The 14643-nt window shown below is 55.0% G+C and overlaps 3 protein-coding genes across 3 annotated transcripts; 1 reads left to right on the top strand and 2 right to left on the bottom strand.

Moving 5' to 3' along the window:
• Window positions 1–538: 538 nt before the first annotated feature.
• N7517_000504 (uncharacterized protein) lies at window positions 539–8618 on the bottom strand (the record flags this gene model as incomplete). Its single annotated transcript, XM_056718234.1, has 3 exons — window positions 539–8157; window positions 8224–8368; window positions 8424–8618. 3 exons carry the CDS (start codon window positions 8616–8618, stop codon window positions 539–541), a joined length of 7959 nt encoding a protein of 2652 aa, XP_056582369.1.
• A 735-nt stretch (window positions 8619–9353) lies between these two features.
• N7517_000505 (Transferase) lies at window positions 9354–10742 on the bottom strand (the record flags this gene model as incomplete). The annotated part of the gene is made up of 1 exon (XM_056718235.1): window positions 9354–10742. One exon carries the CDS (start codon window positions 10740–10742, stop codon window positions 9354–9356), a length of 1389 nt encoding a protein of 462 aa, XP_056582370.1.
• Window positions 10743–11747: 1005 nt separating this feature from the next.
• N7517_000506 (uncharacterized protein) lies at window positions 11748–14025 on the top strand (the record flags this gene model as incomplete). Its single annotated transcript, XM_056718236.1, has 3 exons — window positions 11748–11860; window positions 11950–13307; window positions 13379–14025. 3 exons carry the CDS (start codon window positions 11748–11750, stop codon window positions 14023–14025), a joined length of 2118 nt encoding a protein of 705 aa, XP_056582371.1.
• Between the last annotated feature and the right edge of the window lie 618 nt (window positions 14026–14643).

Genomic DNA, 14643 nt, shown 5'->3' on the forward strand with positions numbered 1-14643 from the left:
CCTGTGATCGCGCCATGTACTCTTACTCAGAATGTCACGACATCAACCCCGCAAAGCGCGACACTTGAATAGAGAGCCTTTGCAGTACTTCTGCAACTCGTGGATTACTAGATTAAATGGCATCAATCTTACATCGGCGCAATTGTCTGGGAATGGTATCTGATCCCATGTTCTTATTTAACTTGTTAGTATATGTTAACTGGATTGAAGTACAACGTGGCGGAGATTCAAGAGCCTAGTGCTTATACGACTTACTTTACAGATAATTCACGGGATGAGAATGCTTTACCCTTTGGTATTACAGCCGCAGCGTTTACAATGGGCATACAGGAGCATGCAGGACATGATGAGTGCAGTCAATCTCTTTCTAGTTCTATTCATCGTATGCACTAGATTCCCAGCGTTGGGAGATCATCTCAATATAAGGACCAATCCAAGTCAAATTCATTATCTATGATTCTAGTATGATCCAAAACATGACACCGTAAACTTACATAACTCCTAATTGGGCAAAATGAAATAAAACAAATGAGGAAACCTAAGCAGTGGCCTCGACGTGGCGGCTCTTTGCAGCCACATCGGCAGCTAGAGCAGCAAGGGAAGCGCTCTGTAGGATATTGAAGATGGAGACGTCGGCGGCAGCTTGCAGGACCAGCATATTGCGCAACTCGACGGCGATAAGCGAGTCAACGCCGTAACTGGCTGGCGTCTTGCTGATATCAATCTCGGCCACATCGATCATGAAAATGTCAGCCAACTTGGCAGCGATGGCAGTGCTAATGAGGCGGGCAGCGTCATCACGCGAGCCAACATCGGCTAGCTGTGCAGAGAGTGAAAGGCCGGCACCGGATTCTCCTTCACCTGCCGGTGCCGCACGCGACACCTTGGTTTGACGTTTCAGGTGCACGTATCGAGCATCTCGTCCAAGCTGTGAGCCACCGTGAGCGTCCCATTGCGGTCCTGACGCTGTATTAAGCCCGATAATGATCTGGCGGCGGCCGCCGAGGGGACGAGCCACAGCGGCGCCGAGCGCGCGCAGAACAGTGGCCTCGTCAAGCATGACATAGTCGCCAGACCTGCGCAGGCGCTCGGCCACCTTGGCAGTCTCAGCAACGTAGCCAACATCGGAAATAGGGCCCAGGTCGATAGAAACGCCTGGCAGTCCCTTGGACTGGCGCCAGTGCGCCATGGCATCCTCGTAGGTGCCACCAGCGGCGTAGTTAGTCTGTGAAGCGATGCCCAGCACGCCCGAGACAGATGATAGCATGACGAAGAAGTCCAGCGAGCCTGGTGCCGCGAACTCAGTGTGTAGGTTCCAGGTTCCGTCGACCTTGGGCCGAAGACCACTATGCCAGTCGGACAGCGTCATCTGCTCGAATATGGCGTCACGTAGCAGCATGGCACCCTGAATAATGCCGCGCACAGGCGGGAAGCCGTCGTCAGCACAGGCGCGCAGAGCTTTCACTAGCTCGCTAGCCAGCGAAATGTCACAGCTGACAGGTTTAACGCGGCAGCCTGCAGACTCGCGTAGCTCGCGCACGAACAGGGCGCCGTCGGTGTTTTGGTTTTCTGGCAAATCGATATTGCCAGCGCTACGCGACAGCAGAATCAAATTCTTGGCGCCGTGGGCTACCAACCAATGCGCGACGGAGCGGCCGATACCGCCAACACCGCCAACGATGAGGTATGAGGCATCGGGACTGAGTCGGACTCGGGCAGCGGCTGCGACGTGATTTGATCGCGGGACCACTGGAGCTTGATCATCTGGTCCGGCCGAGAGGACGACTTTACCGGTGTGTGCGCCGGTCTGTATAAACTTGAAGACGCCCTGGACGGTTTGTAGAGGGTGGACTGTGACGGGCTGGACCAGGTTGAGGGCCTGCTGTTCGATAAGCTTGGCGACCTCGGCGAGCACACGGTGGACATCGGCGCCGCGCCGTTGCACCAGCATTGGAATGTCCAGCGCCGTCATCGAGATACCGCGAGAGAAAGATGCCATCGCAAGCAGGCCGTTGGCTTCGATATCGCGTTTGCCGACTTCAACTAAATGGCCGAGAGGTGCAAGGGCATCAAGACTGGCCTGCAGCAGTGGGCCGGGCAGCGAGTTAAGTACGACATCGACACCGCGTCGGCTTGTGGCAGCTAGAACAGCGGGGCCAAACGAGGTATCGCGACTGCTGAAAATACGGTGACTGGGGATATCGTACTTGCTGCTGATGAAGTCGCGCTTCTCCGGAGACCCAGCGGTGGCGAAGATCTCTATTACCCCGAGATGCTTTGCTAACATGATAGCGGCCTGTCCAATAGCTCCAGCTGCAGCATGAATGAGCACAGACTGTCCCGGTGCAAGTCGGGCAGAATCAACGAGGCCGGTGTAAGCAATGGTGAAAGCTAGTGGCAGGGAGGCGGCGTCCTCAAAGCTAGTAATGTTGCTGGGTACTTTGACGATGCTACCATTCCAGGCAACGGTGACATTGCTACGGATAGAAGCGCTACCATCCCCAGGCAGGAGGGCCATGACACGATCGCCGACATTGTAGCCGCCCTTTGCCTGAGCCTCGCTGCCAACGCGGGAGACAACACCAGCGCACTCGAGACCCATGGCACGGTCTTTGAGCTGGCCCAACGCAGCCATGACATCGCGTGAGCTGAGGCCAAAGGCCCGCGGCGTGATCTCGACGTTTTCAGGTGCAAGACTCTTATCTGTGCGATCCTCATCGTCATCCACAAACGCCAACGTGTCCAGGTGCCCCGGGATACCGACCTGCAGCCGTAGTGGCCGGTTCGTTTGGAATAGGGGCTCCAAGGGGACACTGGCTGCTGCATCAAGGTCACCCCATGTTGCTGTGAGCGGGCCGGTGACCATATCGTTGTGTTCCTCATCCTTGTAGATACGCGGGACTAGTAGCACGCCGTTGCGCTGGGCATATTCGAACTCAGCCGGGCCGGTCTCGGTGGCCAGGACATCATCGACATGGCCAAAGCCCTCTTGGAGAACTTGCGCGATGACCGAGACGACGTCCTCAGTGGTTTGCTCGGCGTGTGGGTCCAGGTCCAGGTAGAGGTAGCGCCGGCCAACATATTCGTTCCGAAGGACGCGTAGGAATCCCTGGGCAAGTGCATGCTCTGGCTGCTCGCTGTCGACAGCGCCGCCGGTAGTGATCCAGAGTAGGCCACCACACTGCGTGATCATAGCGCGGAAGCCTTCAATACGCGCGGCATCAAGATCGGTCAGTATGGTCGGCTCATCGATTTCGCTGACAAAAATGCAGACCTTGGCTCCGTATGCGTCGAGGCTGCTTTCCTCTAGCACGAGATGTTCCACTGCAGTTTTAGTCAAATCTTGGATGCGCTGGGTCAGCAGATCGACCAGACCAGCTGGCGAAGGTGTCTTGTTACTAGTCACGACAGCAAAGCCGCCTGGGTTACTGGCGCGGCTCAGGTCTAGCTTTTGGTGCTCGGCAAGCGGCAGCGTGGACAAGATGGTGGTTGTGGCGTCGCCGATGGCAAGGTCAGCACCGCTGAAACCAGCTTCGCGAAGCACGCTGTCCCAGGAAGACGTCAAAAGGGGAGATGATTCGGTGGGAAGCAAGCCAAAGATAAACGAGAGATCAGCCTGAGTTTGATCCTGAGTCGTCTCTACCAGCAGTAGCGTGCCGCCGGGCTTCAAAAGGCTACGCATATGGGCCAGAGTGCCAGGTACATCTTTGGCCGTGCGCAGAGACTGGTAGAATACGATGATGTCGTAGCTCTCGGGCGTAAGTTTCTGTTTAGACGGGTCACTGTCGATGTCGAGCTCGCTGAACTCGAGCAGATCGGCCCAATCGGCCAGCTCAGCCTGGGCATCTTCCAAGACGTCTGCCGAGGGCTCGGTAATGTGCCAACTGGCAACCAGAGGGACCTTGGGCGTGCCAAGCGCTTCAAGAATACGCCGAGTGGCAGCAGCACCAGTGCCAGCGCCGACTTGCAGAACGCGGGCAGCCGGGTTCTTGTGGGCCACTTTACGCACCAGCGTCGACAGCTGTGTGAGCGACGGCGCCGAACGCACAGAGTGGGCATAGTACTTATGCAGCAGCCCGTCCTCGGTGATGGCCACTAGAGGGTTGCTCTCGCCGCGAAGGATAGGCCCGACTAGGGGGCCAAGACGGCTGATCAGCTCGCCGTCAACGCTCTGCGAGGCTACAGCGGCTAGGTGCTTTTCGCGCTCTTCCGGGCCATCTAGCGCCCATTTCTGGCTGTCGCCCTGGGCAACTAGTTGCGTGAGCCACGTATAATAATTGCCAAGGTACGACTGCTCGTCTTCCACATCTTCGGGGGTGAGCGACTTCAGCGCCTCCTGGGCGAAGTAGAACACCGCGCGGGAAAGATTTGTGATGGAGGCCTCAGAGACCCCAACAGTCAGCTCCAGCTCCTTCTTGAGCTGTGCTAGTGCCAGCGGCTGCTGTAGTGACAGGTCAGGTCCCCACTCGACCTTGCTGCATACCTCTTCCTCCCCCTTGTTAGCCGCGTCCTGACGCGCTGTGGCGCCGCTGCCGCGGCCCAGGAAGACACTAGCAAGGCCTTGGATCTCGAGAACCGTCGCGCCGGTCTGGCCATCGACAACGGTGACATCGGCCCTACCGCTCTGGGGGTCATCGTGTGAAAGTGACGTATCACAGCGCAAAGTGTGCCCGACTTCGCGACTGATGTTGCTCGAGACCCACATGGCCTGGATCGACCGCGGCAGCTTGGGGTCCTCAACCACCGAGCCGACACCAGGCAACGCCGAGAAAAACGACACCACCACGGCATCCAGCGTGATGGGGTGCAGCACGCTTTCTTGCGCCGCTGCCACCGGATCTGTGTCGGTCGCTGACTCGTATCGGATCGTGACGTCGCATACCGACCGAGGCTCCCGGCCATCCTGCACGATCTTAGTCGTGTTCTGGAATAGCGGGCCGTGATACACGCCGCGTGCCCGTAGGTTGGCAAACATGTCGCGTGGATCCTTGTGGCGCGTGTAGGCTGATAGAGGACGGAGGCCGGTCTGGTCGTTCTCTGGCGTTGTCTGCGCCGGGACTTTCTCTTCATCCAATTCCTCCTCCACGTCAACAGTGATCAGGCCCCGGGCGTGCAGAGTCCACCGGTTCTCGGGCGTGACTGTCGAAACCTCGAAGGTCCGCCAACCGCGCAGGCCCAGTTCCCGCTCAGGCACAGGCCGGAGCGTGGTGCGGATCTCAACCCCCTCGGCGCTGTCGGGGATCACGAGTGCCGCCATAAAGTCGACGTCACGCAAGCGGAAGCCTGAGATCTTGTTCTGATCGTCTTCGGCCTTGGCCAGCTGATTGGCGGCCTCAATAGCCAGGCACACATACCCGGAGCCCGGGTACACAATGCTGCCCTGCACCATATGGTCGCGGACCCAGGGCACCTCGGAGACGCGCAGATTGCGACGCCAGACAGACGTGGCCGGGTCGTTCCCGGCAACCGGCATCCCTAGCAGATCGTGGGGTGGCTGGCTGCGTGCACGGATGGCGCGGTTGACGCGTGACTCCTGCCAGTGCCGCATTGAATGGTTCCAGGGGTAGGTGGGCAGGTCAGTCAAGACGTGAGGGAGGTCCTCGTCGTAAAGATACGAGTGCTCGGATGATGACTTCGGGAAGTTGATCTCACTCAAAACGACCGGCATACCCTCGCGCAGTAGATTGATGGCTGCAGCGCGTATAGTGTTGCCAGCGTGCTCGTTGCGCACTAGACATCCCCAATAGGGTAGCTCGATGCCGTCGAACTCAACTAACGACATGATCTCGCGAATTGGTCCTCCTAGCGCCGTGTGCGGGCCAACCTCGAGCACCACGTCGATACTGCGGCCACTCGCATCGTCTGTCTCGCCAAGCACCATCTCCGTGAAGGCATCCACGAACAGCACCGGCTGCACCAGACTACCCACCCAGTGGTCAGGATCGGCGATCTCCTTGGCGTCAGTAATCCGACCGCCGGTGACAGCTGACGAAAATATGACCTTGAGTTCTTCTTCTTCTTCCTCTTCCCCGTTCAATTGCTTCGTGACCGTCCTCGCCATCTCCTTACGTAGGAGCTCGCGGTACGCGTCTGCCAGCGGGTCCATGTGGTGCGAGTGGTACGCCTGCTCGATCTTAAGCTTGCGCGCAAATACGCCATCTTCCTTGCACATCGCCTCGACGGCAATAACGGCATCGGCGTCACCAGAGACAGTGACGCTCTCCGGGCTATTCACACAGGCGATAACGACTTGGCCCACGTCGGCCACTCTGTCAAGGTACTCCTGTGCTTCCTCTGCGCCTAGACCCACGGCTGCCATGCCACCCTTGGGCCCTCCGGTCACTCGCAGCGACTCGTCTGCCGCCAGCACGGCGCGGTAGTAGGCCGTTGCCATGGCCTGGCGGAAGTTCAGCGCGCCGACCGTGTAAGCCGCCGCGATCTCGCCTGATGAGTGACTGGTGACAGCTGCGGGCGTGATACCCCATGATTTTAGCAGGCGCACTAGCGCAATTTGCACTGCCACACACACAGGGATGCTGATCGACGTCGAGTGCACTCTCGTAGTCTTGGGGTCGCGCTGCAGCTCCTCCAGCAGCGACCAGGTGGCGCCAATATTGCGTAGGTGCGTATCAGCTTCGGAAATGGACTGCTGGAACACCGGATATTCTGCCAACAACTCACGACCCATGGCATTCCACTGCGCACCCTGGCCGGTGAAGACCATGCCGATGCGCGGTTGGCTGGTGGGCACGCGGCTGGGTTTAAAGCGCGGTGAGTCGAACGCCTCAATGACAGCTTCGATGGGGCGGTCTGCACCTGCTTCTAGATGCACCTGGTGGGCTGCCACCCACGGGAAGATTGTGCGTCGCTCAGTCAGCGTGTAGCTGAGATCGCGCAGCAGCGCATCGGCAGCCTCAAAATTGAGAGACTTGTGCTTTTCTAAATAACTCTTCATGTCCGCCACCATACGCTGGCAGCCGCGCTCGTCGCGAGCGCTGAGAATCAACACTTTGCTTTCAGCCGTTTTGTCGGTGCTGTTGCTCTTGCCGTTTCCGTTTATATGACCATTGCCGTTCGAATGGCCGTTGCTAGTGCCATTTCCATTACTGGTGCTATAACCATTGAGTGGGAAAGACATAGTCGGCGTTAAAATCCATGGTTCCGCGCTCTCCATAATGACATGCGCGTTGCTACCGCCATAGCCAAAGTTGTTGACTGACAGGCGGTTCGGGCCGTCGACCAGGCTCTCAGGCCACGGCTCTAGTGCTGTTGCCACCTTGAGACGCCACTCGTCTAGCTTGACCTTTGGGTTGGGCGTCTCATAGTTTACGCTGGCGGGGATCAGGCCTTTTTCCAGGCACAAAACACCCTTGATTATGGCGGCCAAACCCGACGCCGCCTCGGTGTGGCCCACGTTGGTCTTGACTGAGCCGATGCGCAGGTAATGTGCCTCGTCACGGCCGCCGTCACCGTTTTCGTCAACGCCGCTGAACACGTTGGCCATGGCTCGTGCCTCAATCGGGTCGCCGGCCTGTGTGCCCGTGCCGTGCGCCTCAAAGTACTGTGTGCCGCGCGGATCAAGGCCGGCACGCCGGTAGCACTCGCGCATAAGTGTTTCCTGGGCGGGGCCCGACGGCGTCGTAATGGTCTCTGTTTTGCCATCCTGGTTAAGCGCTGTCTCACGGATGACGGCGCGGATAGGATCGTTGGCGGCCAGCGCGTCCGAAAGTCGTTTGATCACAACGGTGGCAACGCCCTCGCCACGGCCGTAGCCGTTGGCACGATTATCGAACGCGTACGATTTACCGTCCGGCGACAACATGCCGAGTGAGCCGATGGTCTTAAACGGGTCCGGGCCTATCATTAAATTGACGCCGGTCACCACGGACATATCGGCCTCGCGGTTACGCAGGGTCTGCACGGCCTGGTGCAATGCCACCAGCGTGGTCGAGCAGCCAGTCTCGAGCGTCATGCTGGCACCGCGGAAGTCAAAAACGTGTGAGATGCGGTTCGACGACATTGGGTTCCACGTGCCTATTGGCATGAACCGCGGCGGTTGGTCCTCATCGCGCGATAGACCCTCGTGGTATTCGTGTGTGAACACGCCAGCAAATACGGACGTCTGTGATCCAGCCACCTGCTGCAGCGTAAGGCCGGCTTAGTCGGACTTCAAGTTAGAGAAGATCCAAAAGAATTGTAGATGGGTAAGTAGTAGTTACTCACCATTTTCTAATGCCTCGAATGTCGACTCGAGCTGCATTCGGAATTGTGGATCAAGCGCCTGTGCTGTTTCTCCCGAGTAGTTGAAGAACGCAGCATCAAAACATGCTATATCGTCGTCAAGAAAGTGACCCCCCTTGACGTGTGTCTGTCCAGTTGTTAGCACTCAGACGTGCCTGTTGGTGTATCTTAGGTTGAATTACCGTGCTGACCCTCTCATTGTTAGGGTGATAGATTCCTTTTAGATTGAATCGGTCCTCTGGTATCTCACTCCAACCAGTCTGTCCTGAAACTAACAGATCCCAGAGCTTATCTGGGTCACTGGCACCACCAGAGAACTTGCAGCTCATGCCAATGATGGCAATGGGCTCACTAGCCCACTCGCTGTCATCGTCCATTTTTGTCTAAAGAAGTTCAGATGACTTGGACTTGGTCACTGATAATGTAAAAGCTCAGTTACTCTTGAATAGAGCTAATGGTTGCATCAAGTTTTAGAGCTGCAATGTGTGAAGATTGTGAAAGGTATATGTCTCCAAGTTCTATACCCAATTCGCTTTTATTCGTGCACCAATTGTATTGCACAGTGCCTTATATTTAATTGGGGTTATTTATTCTACTTTGAAGGCAACAATCTAGCAATACGGAGTTCAACTGATAGGTGAAGCTCCATTCTGAAATGATCAATTCCCCGATGCAGCCTCGGAAGAGGTTACCTCCAGAGCAATTAGTGATACGGGCTATAAAAAGTCCGTCGGGGAATTTAAAAAGTTGCTATCCTAAACCGGCATGGCCTGTAGACCTGGCTCGGACCTCTCATCTTTCAAGATTATAGACCCATGAGGGGGGCCAGAGCCAGGCCATTGGCTTGACTAGGTTGCAATCATGCACGGAGAATCTCTACGTGGGCGGAGAATTGATCGACCTGATTGCAATGAGACAGGCAGGCAGTCATTGTACGCAAATCTATAACTAACTAATTTATTTCATAATCACACAAGCTTCAAACAGCAGGGTTTAAATTTAAAGACATCTCGTGCACACAGCGTAACTAACATATAGTATAGAGTTGATCAGATCGATTGATCTACAGACTACTAGTAAACTATATACTCTAAATTCTGTAAATCTTTGCCTTAGCCAACGTATCTTACGTATTGCTTCCATACCGGGTCCTTCTTTAGCCCGTTGATATCTTCCTCGGGCATGCACAGCGTCAGAGGGATAAACGCTCCCTCGGCTTCGTTGATAATCAAACAGCCGGGGATCGGGGCGGCGGTTGGGCGGCGGAAGAAGCACGATCGGCCCAGCAGGGGGCCCCAAGAAGTCGGTAGCGGCGTCGCCTGACCGGTTGCCGTCACCATGAGGTCCGCCCGGGCGTCGTGGGTTCCACCATACAGCAGGGTGGACGTGTCAGGCTCACGGGCCATGAATGTGGCAAAACTGCGAATTGACCACGGCGTGTTAGCCTGGTTGAGTTCCCGGCGCAGTGCCTGAGCAATCTGTGGCAGTGGCAGCTTAGCCACCTGGTTCAATGGCAACCGAACCAGGGCGTGGCACACCATATGGCCCATATAGGTCAGAGGTACGCCCATAGCCATGCGCCCGTCAATAGCACGACCAAGCTTGGACGAGCGCTCTGGCGGTTGTCCGTTAGCCACGCGCACGGCGCAGAGGCGCTGCCATGCAAAGGCAGAGAAGATGTCGTTCTCGGAGACCATCAGCGAGCCTGGTTTGTTGCTAGATGGATCGTCTTTTACCGACTTGACGAGCCGAGCCAGAGCGTTGACCGGCATCTTGAAGTAGCACCACATCGGCGGGCTCGAGGGAGCCGCCCAGGTGTAGCCTGGCGGGCGCCGCAGGTGGCTGTAGCTCTTGACGGGCTCGCTGCGCGGAATGAGCGGGATCACGCGGCTGCGGTCGCGATTGGCCTGCTCCAAGTCGGCGGCTGGAATCTCCTTGCCGCTCATGACAAGAGCCAGCAGGTTCACAAACTGGTAAATTCCGCTGCCGTCGATGATGGTGTGGTGAGAGCTGAGGTTGAGGATTAGGCCACCACTCACAAAGTTGGCCTGCAAGGCGACCACAGGGTCGGGGCCCTCGAGGCCGCGGGGTTGCGGCAGCGCCGGCCAGGGCGTCAGGACTGATCCGTCCAGCATGTGGATTGGCACGCCGGCTGAGACGAGCTTGGCCATGGGTGCGATGAGATCGTCACAGTTTTTGACGCGGATTCGCTCCTCGGGCACGTCCGTGGGCCACGGCATCGCCTTCAAGATGCCACCAGGCCCTGACTCCCGGGCCACCTGCCACCCCAGCCAAGGGATCTCCGCCTTGAGTTTGTCAAAGGCGCCCTGAAGGGATGCGACGATGGCATCGCGGTCCACGTTGGCCGGCAGCTTGAACCCAAACAGCAACTGCGTATAAGCATTGAGGAGCGGAAACTGGGAGATAATGTCGCGGTGGAGCTCCGAGTCGGTTTCGGCGGTATCGCCTTTCATAAGGTGGTTTTCTACTGCGACAGACATGGCGAAGAACTTTGTTTGTAGTTGTATGTGAGCCAGGAAAGGTTCACCTGTGGGAGAAACCCGCAAATCGCCATTCTATCTTTCGGTCTCTGATTGTGGATGTTATACAATCTGCATACATCTTGGCTTTGTAAGTGGATACTGTTGCACTTTCGGACTTTCGGACTTTCTTATCAGCCCTAATTTCCATTCTCGCCTTCTCCGCATGTTGGATCGTAACCCCCGGCATTTGGGTCCATGCTGAAAGCTGTCAGATAGTGTCAGATCAATGCTTACATTCTTTCTGTACTAGAATAGCGCATGCTATATAAGGACATGGTCTATCAAACCTTCCCGCGAATTCGGACTGTAAGACGTTTGTTATCATTAGCTGCAGTAGTATATATTACTCGCCAGATATATTTTTGTCAACCTTGGAAGTGCCGGTTATCAAAGAGTGCAGTCAATTTAAAATGGCAGAACCTCAAGAGAACCCTGGAAAGAAGGAAAAGAAGTGGGGAGATGACCCATGGTACAATAAAACACTGCAAACCATCCAAACATGACAAAGCACATAGACTCCCCAGGGCCGGTTAACGCCGTCAATTTGAACCTTCCAAGTGGAAACAAAGATGTGAATTCGTACGTGATCACATGCATCTGTTTTGTTCGCTCTAGTGTAATTTTCTGTAATTTTGCATAATGTTGCGTAATTTTCAGAACATCGTGTATCCATTGGTTCAGTGTTTAGTCCGATGTGGATATATATATTGCTTATAACATTAAGAATTTGTGATTATTGATCTATAGAATCGGATTTGGTATGGGATTCAGCGGGCCTGGGAAATACAGTGGGGAATAAAAGTGGGCTGTTCGATACTGTACAAAGTACGGAGTACGTTGACATCCCTTTATCTGACTGCATACGTCTCTTACATCTATCTACCTTCGATTCTGGAACCCCCCAACCACTATATATCCTCCTTCGCTGTATAGAGCTGTATTCCCAACAACTAATCCCGGGGAATGGCCGTGGAGAGAATGGCTGGCCGATCGGCGCCTTATGGGCAAGCGTGTTTAAGCTGTTTCAAAACAAAATGCAAGTGTATTCCGCGCTCTGATGGCAATGGATGTGAAAGGTCAGTCTGGGCTGCGCTTTGGTGGCTGTTCCGTACTTGAGAACCCTAGCCTGTGGAAACTCGCTGACACGAACCGATGCCTTATATAGGTGTCACCGTCTCAAGCGCCCATGTCATCCTGCTGATGCGCTACGTCGTCGCAGCGATAAAAAGCAAAACTCATCAGACGCCCGTATCGCAAAACTCGAGGGCACACTCGGCCAGCTAGTCTCGATGCTCCAGACTGGCAACGTTCATGGCGACAGAGTTGATGTATGGTCGCAGCAGCAGCAGCAGCAGCAGCAATCACCAACGCAACAACACCAACAACAACAGCAGCCACCCCCTCCCATCGTTCCATATCCAGACATGGTCGCAGAACGGACCGAAGGGAGCACTATGGGGGACTCACGCTCCGCTTTTGACGACGATACCGATACCGACGCCGTCGGTGGCTCTGCTTCTTGGTGGGGGTTGTGCAATGCGAACGGGCTCAGCACCAACGGCATCCCTGTTGACACCCCTCCGTCCTCGACCGTGTCGGGCGCGTTTATGTCGCCCGCTGTATCTCCATCCTCTGTACCTCCATCCTCTGCATCGATGTCTGTTGACATCTTCTGCTCGCGTATGCTCCATCATTTCCCCTTCGTTCATTTACCTGCCTACCTCGCGGCCGAGAGACTACGACTAGACCGGCCATTCCTTTTTCGCGCCATTGTTTGCGTGACATCGGTGTCAGATAAGGAAAAGACGGCAAGCTCCATCGAGCTGAAGCGAGTGCTCTACGAGACGGCATTTCTTCAACGATCACTGCAGCATACCCAGGAACGACCACAACAACAAACAGTCGATCTGCTGCTAGGTCTCCTTGTCTACATTGCGTGGGGCTGGGAGCACCTGCGCAACCCTAACAGTTTGTCTCGACTTATGGCGATGGCCATATCGTTGGCCGGGGAGTTGCGTTTTCTGGACGAAGCCGTACCAGGAATATCGCGCACAATAAATCACCTTGAACCAAAAGGCGGTTTTGACAATGTGTATGGCAGTACGCCAGCAACTACGGCAATGACAGCACCGACAACGGGTGCTGGGGTGACGAATACCCAGCTCTACCTCGAGCGCCAGCGAGCCATTCTGGGCTGCTTTGTGCTTGGCTCGGCCGTCTCAGCCTACTTCTCCCAGGTTGAGGCGCCGCGGTGGATACATCAAATGGACGAGGGTCTTTCTGCCATTACTGCTAGCGCTAATAGTGCTAGCGCAGAATGTCCATCTGATGCTGCCCTGGCTATTCAAGTCCGCCTACAGCTGCTCGCCACGAAGGCCGCCCAGGTCCGGGAGCGTGCCCAACTCCCCGACCAACCCCCACCAGATACTCTTTCACCTCAATCTCTCTTGTACATCAAATCACTCATGGGGCAGCTACAAGAGCTCAGGGCATCTGTCCCTCCGGCATTCCAACAGCACTTTGGTAGGTGTCCAGCTCAATCCAGGGACTTTCTTTAGAATAAAATCAGCCATTGATTGCTAACTGATATATAGTGCTCCTCGCTCAGACATACTACACCGAGATGTGCATTATCGAGACCATCCACATCCAGGAGTCCACTCGCCCGCCACCGCCAACATGTGGGCCTACGCGCATCTCCTGCTTTTGGCAGTCAGCACTGGCGATCAAGTCGTGCACATCAACTTTTCTGACCCTCTCGCCATCTGGACTCCTTGGTGTTTCTTTCATCCAGTGGGCTCAGTTGGTACGGTGCGTGGCCACGCTCCACCAACTTAGCACCCTCCGGGAGCCTGGCTGGGATCCAGCCACTGTGCGAAAGCTGGTCGATCTGCCCGTTCTGCTATCAAGCACGGCAGACAAGCTGGAGCTCGCTGCTGCTGCTGAAGCTGGTCAGCAGCCGGCGTCGGCCGACGGTGTATTCATGCAATTGGCCCGCGGCTTACGCATGTTCCAGTCGTCGTATCATGATAGAGGACTTCTGAACCGACAGGCAGAGGCATATAGAGCAAAAGAAGCACGAGATACAGCAGGGACCAGAGCGGATATGGATATGGGTACAGTAGCGACTACGCAAGCAGATACAGATGCATCGGCATATACAGGATACTTGATGAGTCCCACATTATGGCTAGAGGAGTTTTTTGTTGACTATGAAGATCAGGCGATAGCTACTATGTAGAGGCTTGACATATTTTGGGTGTTAGCACATGTATATACCCATCACGAACACTATTACGCATGTACAATGATCTACATTACGATTTCATGGCCTCCGCAATATCATGAGACAGTCGTATGCTCTTCAAATGTTGAATACAACATAGTATTCTTATTAATGGGCAATTGTGTAGGCATAACTCATATTTGAGATTTACCTACGAAAATGAGCTTTTCAATAATGAACACGCAATTACCGTTTTGGGCTAGAATGGCCTGTAAAAAACGCGAGCTATTACCAAAGTACAGCTAGCTAGGTAACCAGGTACTGTAATCATTCCAATTCGTATGATTATAAATATGGTATGTTCGAGCTTAGGCCGGACATACCACTATAGTCCGTCGACAGGGGCAGGATTATGGACCGGATTTCAGATTCCGGTTCCGACTTGCAGCTACTAGCCCTAAATGGCTTCACTCACAATCACAGAAAGATTCCGGTCCCTGTCCTAAGCTCTAGCTCCCCTTTTAACATAATTTTATCAATTGTGTTATATAACTTACGATTGACGCTAAGCTAATCGTCTTTCCTTCCGAAAACTACCAAAACAGTTCTTGGCAGAGAGAGCAAGAGTCAGCT

This window comes from Penicillium concentricum, assembly GCF_028827145.1.
Source record: "Penicillium concentricum strain IBT 3081 chromosome Unknown utg000001l_segment0_segment0, whole genome shotgun sequence".
Lineage (NCBI taxonomy): Eukaryota > Fungi > Ascomycota > Eurotiomycetes > Eurotiales > Aspergillaceae > Penicillium > Penicillium concentricum.